This window comes from Micropterus salmoides, unplaced genomic scaffold (assembly GCF_014851395.1).
Source record: "Micropterus salmoides isolate LMB-PRFRI ecotype aquatic unplaced genomic scaffold, ASM1485139v1 Ms_hic_scaffold_1992, whole genome shotgun sequence".
In the NCBI taxonomy this organism is placed as follows: domain Eukaryota; kingdom Metazoa; phylum Chordata; class Actinopteri; order Centrarchiformes; family Centrarchidae; genus Micropterus; species Micropterus salmoides.
The window spans coordinates 123-10,723 of NW_024041142.1; the positions used below are offsets into that span (position 1 = coordinate 123).

The window sequence follows — 10,601 nt, forward strand, 5'->3', positions numbered from 1 at the left end:
TTTGGGCTGACATACAATTCAACTCAACAGAAAAGGAAAAATTAATAGGCTACTACCACCACCATCAGCTCTGTGTCACCACCGTCAGTTGGATCTTTCTTTGTTTTAAATGTATATGGTTACAATGCAGTTGATTTATTAAATTCATGGTAACTTTGAATTTAAAAATGTATTTTTTTGTGCCAAATTGTTATTCTGTATACTTAATCCTAATGAAATGAAATTTTTTAAAAGAGCACATTTGAAATAGTACAAAAAATGAACAAAAGTTAATATTCAACATTTAATAACATATACGTATATGTACCTATGGTGTAGATACAATGATTTTAAAGCTCTAAATCATTGTAAGACTAAATAAATAAGATTAACTGGATTTTTTGTGTCTGACGGTGTTGAAAAAAACTCAGTAAAGACAAGCAAAACACATATTTAATGAAAAAAATTACAAAATCAGGAGGTTGCAGCAAAATATTTCTAGATTTGTGAGATCTTGTACAATAAACAAATAAATATAGATTTCTTAATGTTACATTTTATTTCTTTTCAAAATTAAAACCTGTTTTATTCCAAATTCTCAAGAATCCTTATTTGTGTGTGGTAATGCATACAGTGTAGCCTGCAACATCCATATGAACAGGCTTTGTAACAGATTACAACAACAAATGCCCTTCCTGCATAGACTATATGGTGTTGATCAGAAATTTGTGTTAATCTTTTATCAGGCAGCCACGTCAAATATGGGATCACAGCTTGGTGTGGCAACCTTTCCGAGCAACTGAAGTCCAGACTGGTCCGGTTGATGCAGGCTGCATGGACAATTATAGGGGTTGGAGGACAGCATCAGTCATTGCAGTTTACCTATGAACTGGCTACGCTAAGGCAGGCAAATAGAGAAGTTACTGACATGGGGTGGGAGATTAACATGAAACGAGATTTCTCGTCAGGTTAAAAACTATCTTACAAGACTCACTCAACTGATATTTTCCACACGCGGTCACGCCACACATCAATTTTCTCATGCAGTGAAAATCAAATGCATAACTGATAAAGTTGAAAATACTCCGCCCAGCTGATAATAATCAAGTGAACCCCTTGTCGCCGCACTGCAAGTCCAGACGAGTGTTGTCGGTTAGTTTGTTTTTCAGACAGTCTGAAGAGGATACTACCAGTGGAGCAATAATGTAATGTACAGCAGTATAGGGCAGGTAGACTAAAAATGATTATGAATTCTCATTAAATGATGACATTACTCTCATAATATTAAGCGTTTTTTTCCCCGACATGTCAGACAACACAGATATGTGGGAGGGACTGAATTGTTTTATACAGCCTATGGTCACACCCTTATTACTGACCCATGTCCTGCACATTGACTATCAGCTACTGATTCCGAGAGGAAGAGAAGAAGAGTCTTTTGTTGGAGGTTAAATATTTCAATAAAACTTATAAATGTCAATAATTTCAATAAAACTTATAAATAGTGGCATATAAGGAAAGCTTTTACTGAAAGGATTTAAGCAGATCTTTGCTTTTATTGAGGTGTCTCTGTGTGTAGACAGGTACACCTTTGTAGGTTTTATATGGGAAATGTTTCTTTTTTTATGGCTAAATGGTTAAATTTTCCATTTTGCGGGACAATAAAGTTATACTTGAATCGTGTGTATACAGTGTACTTCTGTCTGAACAGGTGGACTCACTTCTTTGCATGGTGCCAACCGCCTGCCCAGTTGATGGCAACGTCACACTTCTGGTCCAGCAGACACTGGGCGGCTGTCAGTGTAGCGCCGCCTACTGCTGCAGCGTACTCAAATATCCCCTCCACCACTGGACAGTCATAACCTTGAGGGAGAGAACCACATGTAGGAAAGAGATGTCAAACACAATGACCAAAACCTATTATGACTTACCAGAGCCCACATTGTCATTTACAATGACACAAAATTGCTATAAAATAATGTACTCTAGATGATCAATGGGCAATAATGACAGTACATGTAATTTATTATTACTTCCACAGTTGAGTGTTTCCTTGCACAACACAAATAAACAAGTATATAAATAATTTGAAGCGTTGAAAACAATCTAGAGGAGACAAATGCACTTTTTTTTTAGATTCTGTGAAATGTTTTTGTCTTCGATTGAAACCTACACAGTCTATGATATAAAAATCAGGCAAGCTTATAATTTAAAGAAAACTCAAGGACAATGAATAAAAATAATCAGGAAGTCAGTCATCATCATCTTCTACACCCACTTATCTGTGCAGGGCTGCAGGGGGCTGGAGGATACACCCTGGACAGGTCGCCAGTCCATTGCAGGGCACATATTAACAGACAACCACTCACAGTTGCAGGGAATGTTGGGAGGAAGCCAGAGCACCCAGAGAGAACTCACGCAGACAGGGGAGAACATGCAAACTCCACACAGAAAGGCCTGGAACGACCAAGGTTTTAACCACAGCGCCACCGTGCCGCCCATATGATAATAAATCAAGCAGGAATTAGGTGGCGAAGAGAGAAGAATGAGAAATGAGGGAGGTGGATGGACGTGATCGAAGGAAAACAATGGAGTGTGGCTTAAAAAATATTAAACTAAATAAAGAGACGGCAGAGAAAGAGGAATGCCTTAATCAAGGAAAAGGTGGAGCAGTTTGCTTTTGTAACAAGAGGGAAGGATGAGCCAGAGAGGGGTGTGCAGAATACAAAAGGAGGAAGTAACAGTGGGATGAGTCGAGTACATTAAGAACAACAAAGGCGGATGAGGGTGAATAAAAGTAGGGAGGGAGATGGACAAGCAATGAGTCAGGGATATGAAAACAAGGAGGGTGAACTCGAGGATTAGTCTGAAGTTGTAAACCTCTGAGAAAGATGGACAGCTGAGGTTTTAGTTGAGATGAATGCATTACACTCTCAACCAAAGAGTAAAAGTGATGTTGTTATGCAGATAATAAAGTGCCCCACTTAAAACCAACTACAGATGCATTAAAGTAGATCCAAAACATTGGCAGTGTACTGTGTACTTTAAGAACATAGGCTTTTGAATATTATGTTGTAGTGCCCTCTGCTGCCAACAACCAAGCACTGCATCTAACTTCTCAAGGAGTCTTCCACGCCTTGCTTTACGCTTTAATCCCTCAACTTTCCATATATGCTGTAAAATCTGTCTGTCATGAATAAAAAAGACCAGCACTCACCACTATTTGGAGATAATAAATGTGTGAATTAATGTCACTGTTCTCTTTTAACCTGCATTATGCTGCAGCTCCAATTTCCTAGTATAGAATATAATAGACGCACCCAGGAAGGAAGGTTTTCATTGGACACTCTACTGGATTCTTAGAGTAGCACTGCAGATGGATAGAATTAACAGATTCTATTTAAAAAGTTTTACACATTCATTCTTGGCTTTTCTCACCAAGGCCGTAGTCGACCGACTGGGGGTCGTCGTTGTCGCCATCTTGGCTGATCTTGTGAAGATGCTCCAGGTATGAGTCAGTGTGGAACTTGGCCATTTCCTCGATGGTGGCCAGTTGAGGTTTAATTGTGCTGGAAAGGGATAAAAACGTTAATGGTACATGCTGCTTGCACAATAACTTGTTGTATAAAGCTGATGATACACGGGCAACTTCTTGAGCAATGTTGCTGGGCAATGTTGTTAGTGGCAAGTCCGACTATGTTTTGAACAGATAGCGGCGGGGGGGGGAGCGGATTACGGTAGTGATCTTTACTCATTACCATTTACGGCAACGTTGCCCAGCGCGATTGCTCTAAAAGTTGCTCTGTGTATTATCAGCTTAAGCAGTGGCAGAGCAACCCATGCTGCTGTAAAATACTGTATGAGAATAAAACCACAGTAACCCGCACACCACTACAGATGATTCAAACAGAGTCGCTTTCAGATCAGAAATGACTAAGTGTACAGCCTAAAGTTGCAGAAAATATTGGCACCACACATTCCAACCACACAAAAATTGCTGTGCAAATATAAAACAAATCACCAAAAAAATACTGCATTGATTTACTGGGAGTGGAAATTGAGAGGATTGGGAAAACACCATCACAAGCTGTGAGCTTAGCACTGATTTGCCAATGTGCAAAGAAAAACTTGTATGCAACAATTTAATAAAATTAAATTTAAAAAATGCTTCTTACTGTATTGGAGGTGAGAAGCAAATCAATCAATTTTAAAAATGTAATCTGAGTGGAATTTAAAAACCTGCAAAGCAGGAAAGTATACAATACAAACACCCAGACAGTACAATCTGTACAGCATGACTATTACACACTACACATAAAACAAATACTGTGCAATATGCAGAGCACTAGGTTTCCAGAGAATATACACTATCTGAGTACGGGATTCATACATATACAAACATATGGAACAAGTTTGATAATTGGTGTATAAAACCAATTTCACGCCAAAATAATCTTCAACTGCATATCATATCATATTGCACAAGTGTACCATAGTACACACAGTGAGATGCAGATATTTGTTGTATAAATACATTCTGTATGTAAGGGAGGGGTGTTAGGTCGTTGTATGTTTGGGATGTAGCTGAGACAGTGTGAGCTTCAATCCTAAAAGACTGAGGTTGTCTTAGTGAGCAAGACTGGGGATCAATAAGAGTTTCCTGAAAACTACTACCAGCACCTAAAACTTTCTTGGATTGAATCAATAACACTGAGACTAAAAAAGAAGAAGCACTCTAAATAACTAAAGGTGATTGAAAGTAATTTTGAAATGTTTTGTTTTGAAATAGTAGGAATTTAAGTGTAACAGTCCAGGTAGCAGTCTGCTTCTGTACAGTATGTGAAGCAATTTCTCTCTGAGTTTAAAAGAAAAAAATAATTAAATCACCATGTTGTCTCTGTTTATGTTGTAAAACTGACGCCAGCTGTTTATCACCACTCACCTCATGTTTTGAAGGAGTCCATAGGCTTCTATCAGGGAGTGGACCATACTTGCCTGGAAATGAACACCGTAGAAATCACGAAATAAAAACACGGACTCGACATTGATAACAACAAAGCAGAGGTCGCGAGAAAAGGCCTGGTAACTTTACGTAAATGTGTTGAACAAAAAAAAACACATCTCCATTCAATCCAACTCACCCGGTTTGGCACTTTGGATAAACTGTCGCAAGTCTCGATGTACTCCGGGCTGTACACGTACGCGACTCTCCGTTTACTGCAGCTGTCATCGTCGCTGTCTCCTCTGCAACTCATTTACGATGGATAAAACGTAAATAATTAGACGGAGAATGGAGCTAAAACAAATTCACAGTGAAGGGATGCGATCGGCGTCTTGTTCTCCAGGCTGGTGTCACACCGTCAACACTCCCCCCCGGTAACGTCGGTTCACTGCCGGTGTTCACCGTTCAGTTAGAGGGAAGACGACGACGGTAAGATGTAAATTAAATATACATAATGTCGAGTGATTTTATCTCCTTTAAAACAAGAACATTTCGGCGTTTTATTTAGCTAGCGGGTGATACGGAGAGCTGCTTCATAACGGTCACAAACCTCCACCAACGTTTCGCTGGCGGACGTTTTTTAAAGTACAACGGGCGCGCGGAGCGGGAAGCATTCTGGGATTTCTTGTAGTCTTTTTCCGCCTTCCTCTAAAGTAGTTTTCAAAAGTTTGAGCCAACGTTTTAGATGAATTAAGACAGGACTTCCCAAACAGATACATTTCTAGTCAACATATTTTGGTTGGAAATAATGTTTGTAGGTGGATTAAACTGAATATCACCATATTTACTTTTACCCCATTGCCATAAAATTGCCCCAAAACAAAATGCATTTCGGCAAAACAAAAACTCATAATGAAATTACAGCTCTTAAAGAAGAAAATGTTTGGCTTGGAGCCATTTAAGCATTTGTCTGTGTGTGTGTGTGTGTGTGTGTGTGTGTGTGTGTGTGTGTGTGTGTGTGTGTGTGTGTGTGTGTGTGTGTGTGTGTGTGCAGGTCACGGGGGGCTGCTTTTCACTGGAGTGAGCCCCAAACAGCTGACTTGAACCAACCACAAAATGCTATTTCATTTATGGGTGACCAAATTTAATGCTCAACCGTGACAGCGGTTAATGCACTAAAATAAAACTGGGGTGGGTTCACGTGTTGTTGTGTGGGTGTTTACGGGGTTTTGCCTCAGTTTGCTTCCTGGTTGAATTTCACAGCATCTGCCACAGAAGCTGTTCAAGTATTTCTACAAAGAAGTTTTATGTACTTTTCTGTTAACTGTTAACAATGTGGGCTACATGGTAGGTTTATTACGTTTATACAACTAGTAAACGCTGCCATGGCTCTACCATTTAAGTGCAAACCACTCCACACAGTGGGGTACACTGGTGTAAATTTATTTACAACAAAGAAAAGCCATTCCGGTTAAAACTTTCAAATTAAAATACGTATTAACGGTTGATACCACGTACAGTGAATACAGTGAAAGTATAGTAAATGATATAGTGCATATTTATCAACTGTTGTCATTCTTCTAAAGTATTATTCTAAATGTTTACAGTCCTGTAACACATTTGTATTCCATGTTTCTGATTTCAGACCTCAAAATTACATCGTCAACATTTTTATATTATATATTATATTATATTATATTCAGTAAAATGAAATCTAGAAATTAACATTCCACTAAAATCGTGACTTATATTGCAGTCGCAATATATCTCAAAATTATCTCAATAGTAATTTGTTGGCATATCGTTCTTGCCCAGGTCTCCCAAACCAAAGGCATGTGTCTTATCAACTATTTCATCGCCACCTTGATATTGATGAATTAAATTATTTATGCCACATTTCTTGGCCTATAAATCGTGATTTTTTTTAGGAGACTGCATGTTAAAAAAATCACACAATGTGTAACTTAAAATTACAAATTTAAACTGCACTTTAGGCCTCCATAATCCCAGACAAATAAAAACAAAGAGTACAACAGTGTAGAACTCGGTCTGTTCGGACACGCTTTTACTTTGAAGGCAACATCTCCCCACTTCCGGTATCGTTCCTCACGGCAGCTTCAGGTTACAGTCGCTCGCTCTTCTTGAGCTGTGTTTAAGACAGCCAGGCAGCTGCTTTTCTGGTCGCCAACGCTGTCCTCCTTTTCGGCTTTTTGTACTTTTTGTACTAGAAGCGCCGAAGAAATGACTTTCCTGTCGATGATTTAGCGAGTTTGTGTCCTTAAAAGTGCTTGAAGTCACCTGAGCTGAGCCGCTGACTTGCCACCATGAGAAGCAGGAGCAACTCGGGCGTTAAACTTGACAACTATGCCCGGATGGTGCACCAAACTATCCTGAGGCACCAAGTAAGTGTGTTAAATTGTGTTTGTCACGCCTAAGTAGTAAACGGTTAAATAAATTAAACAGTTGCAGCTTCACACCTGCAGGCAGGTCATTGTCAGCGTGTCCATACTTCACCTGCTGCATGTTTGTTTTCATGCAAGTATTTTATATTGCGCAAGGCAGTGTGTGTGTGTGTCTCCATTGAATGTAGCTTGCAGACTTCTGACAACCCTTATGAACTTACATCATATGGGCAAACGTATACTGACACCTGATTATTATTACACTGCTATGTGATTGTTGGACATCAATCTACAGCTATAACAGCCTTCACTCTTCTGGGAAGTCTCACCACAACAAGAGCATCAGTGAGGTCCAACACTGATGCTGGGTGATAAGGCCTGGCTCACAGTCCATCCCACAGGTGTTGGACTGGGTAGAGGAGCTCCAAACTAGGAAAAACTAACTTTCTTTATGGAGCTGGCTTTGTCATGTGGAAACAAGAAAGGCACAAACAAACTTGGAAGTGCACAAAGTTGGAAGTACACCGTTGTCCAAAATATAACTGGATACTGTTAGCATTAACATTTCCCTTCATCTGAACTAAGGGGCCTAAACCATGACAAACTCCCACAGACAGTCCAACTAAAATACAAATACTTAATACCATAATGCCCTTTAGCCCGTAAAACTGACAGGACATTAACTAAATGCTTATCACACAAATCACAATTCTTTTCCTGATTTATTGATCAGTTATTTGGTCCATAAAATGTCAGAAAATTGTGAAATATGTCGATCAGTGTTTCCCAAAGCCCAAGATGACGTTGTCAAATGTCTTGTTTTGTCCACAACCCAAAGAGATCCACTTTACTGTCATAGAGGACTAAAGAAACCAGAAAATATTCACATTTAAGAAGCTGGAATCAGAGAATTTCTCTAAAAAAATGACTCAAACCAATTAATCGTTGACAACTTATCGATGATTCGATTAATCGTTGCAGCGCTACATGCCTACACTTAATCTAAACACAACTCTAGTCTTGACCTTAAAATCAAGTCTAAACCCTCAGATAACCCACTGAGGAAGTGAGGACTGGGCAAAAGGACAAGAAGACTCACACCTCACATATCTTCTGTTTTCCTCTGCTCATTGCTCCCTCAAAACACCAAAGGATAGGATTTGGATGAATCTTTCCACCGCACGTTGCAAAAACTGAAGACACAAACCCGATGAATTAGTTAGATGCCTGTGGTAAGAAAGAACTGAGAACAGAAATCAAACCCTTTTGCGTCTTTTATTGGTTCTTTTGGGGGATTTTTAATTGTTGTAGAGCTGATGAAGACACGAAGGAGAGAAGGAGAGGACACAAACACACTGGTCCAGAGGTCTGGGATCTCACCTCTGAGTTATCCGGCCTCTACATTTTGTAGTGGGCAGAACTCGTGTGAAGTCACCTTGAATCTCTCCCAAATGGCCACCAGCCAGCCTGCAGTTGTATACAGCTCACTGCTCAGATGGATCACTGCACTAATGGCTGTGACAGCGAGAGCAGAGGCTTGCTGCAGCTGCAAGTACAGAGTCGAGGATAATGCAGTTGAAGAATGATAAATGTATTGACAGTAAATCTGTTCTTGGTGGTTTGGCACGTGGGGGGTTGATACGCGTCTTATCCGGGCATCTGCGTTGTGTAGCCCTTCAAGAGTCTATTTCCTTAGAAAAGTAACCCAACACATGCTACTCTAGCAGAGACAGCAGAGACGAACCGAAAAACGGCGTAATGATTAGTGAAGTGTCCGTCCCAAATGAGTGGGCTCTATGAGCTGCCCATCCAAGTGAATGATGGAGACCCAATTTCACCCTGGCGGAAAGCATGACATGAGCAAATTACACTTAAACTAATTACTCATACTAATTTAAATATACAGTATGTTTCTGTATAGAGTTTTTAAATTATTATTAACCATTGTTTCTGTTACAAACAACTAAGATAGTTATTCTTGACATATCACACTGTTAACCATCAATATGATAATATTTTAATGCTTTGCAGATGAAGAATCTTAGCTATTTATTTTGTGCAATTATAACCCAAAGAGCCGTCTCTCTAAGTTCCTGCTCCCTTCTAAGAGCCATAATTCCCATCACCAGAGCCGATATTTTATGAGCTACCAGCAGATAAAAACGTATCGGTGTTTAACAGCCGATAAATGACAATTAAAAAAGAAACGGAGAGACGATCAAGACGACAATCATGTTTGAGTGATGTCGCTGAATAATTTGTCCACCAGCACTCTGCAACTCCCTGTTGGCAACACACAGGTTTTTTATATACAGTCTATGGTTTAATGCACAAAACTACAGCGATCAGCAGTGCTATTTATAACAATATAGTAAGGTGCATTTTTAAACTGCATTATGTATGTTATCTTGGTGAGGTCTCATAACTACATATCTTTATTTAGTTGTATGTTTCTGAAAAAGAAAAAAAAAGCATATCAGACGAGATCAGAATATCAGATTATAAAAATAAAGATCAGAATCTGTCTTTTAAATCCCAGACGTCGACTTTCTCGCGTGGTTTTTGTGTACTACCCAGAGGAGACATTCTCTTTGTTAGGATGAAACCTAACTTGATGTTGAAAGAGCTGGCTGTCATAATGTCTCAGTGAGCTGTAGTAAAACTAAAATTTATAATTAAAACATAAATGATTAGTAGTGGCTCACTAAGCCCAACAGCAGTTGCAGCGAGGAAGAGGCTGTATTTAAATGTTATGCAAAGATAACATTGTTTTCCAGTTCCTCAGCTAAGTGCATGGTTTCAACTTGCACATTGCCTCATCTGCAGAGGTATTTTGCTGTTATCAAGGGTTGTTCAGACAAGTAACAACTCCTCTTCACAACAGGAAGCAATGGGGTTTTTGGGAAATGCAGTTTAGTGATATGTTGCACTTTTTAACGCCCTGTTCCTTTCTACCAGCTCATGTGAAAGGGCAGAGTTGGTCTAAACTTAAAGCTAATCATTTCATTTTTAGCAATTTTTACAGGAAAAGAATCAATATCTTAGTTTTGAAAGGAGCAGACGGCTATGAATAGATTACTTTTAAGTATGCATGTCCCACTCAACCAAAAGTTGTGTTTTTTGCTACAAGAAGACAAAGTTTATCATAGTTGTAGTAAGTGAAGTTGTGTGGGCAGATTAGATTCATGTAAGAAGTCAAATGATTAGTCGATGTGCAAATTCAGTCAGCAACAAATTTCACTGTTTTGAAGAAAATTTTATTGACATAGCAGAATCAC

General features: G+C 39.2%; 1 protein-coding gene across 2 annotated transcripts; it reads right to left on the reverse strand.

Annotated features, from left to right (window-relative positions):
- Nucleotides 1-414: 414 nt before the first annotated feature.
- On the reverse strand, nucleotides 415-5,516 carry LOC119911262 (histone deacetylase 8-like). 2 transcript variants are annotated; one of them, XM_038730074.1, is made up of 5 exons: nucleotides 5,121-5,516; nucleotides 4,922-4,974; nucleotides 3,418-3,548; nucleotides 1,701-1,842; nucleotides 415-809 (listed from the first exon to the last, which is right to left on the reverse strand). In XM_038730074.1, the coding sequence occupies exons 1-5, from the start codon at nucleotides 5,232-5,234 to the stop codon at nucleotides 722-724; spliced, it is 528 nt and encodes a 175-aa protein (XP_038586002.1). In that variant the 5' UTR covers nucleotides 5,235-5,516; the 3' UTR covers nucleotides 415-721. The 2 variants fall into 2 exon arrangements, with proteins under 2 accessions (XP_038586002.1, XP_038586003.1); XM_038730075.1 differs by lacking the exon at nucleotides 415-809 and having other exon boundaries at nucleotides 1,697-1,842; nucleotides 5,121-5,515.
- Between the last annotated feature and the right edge of the window lie 5,085 nt (nucleotides 5,517-10,601).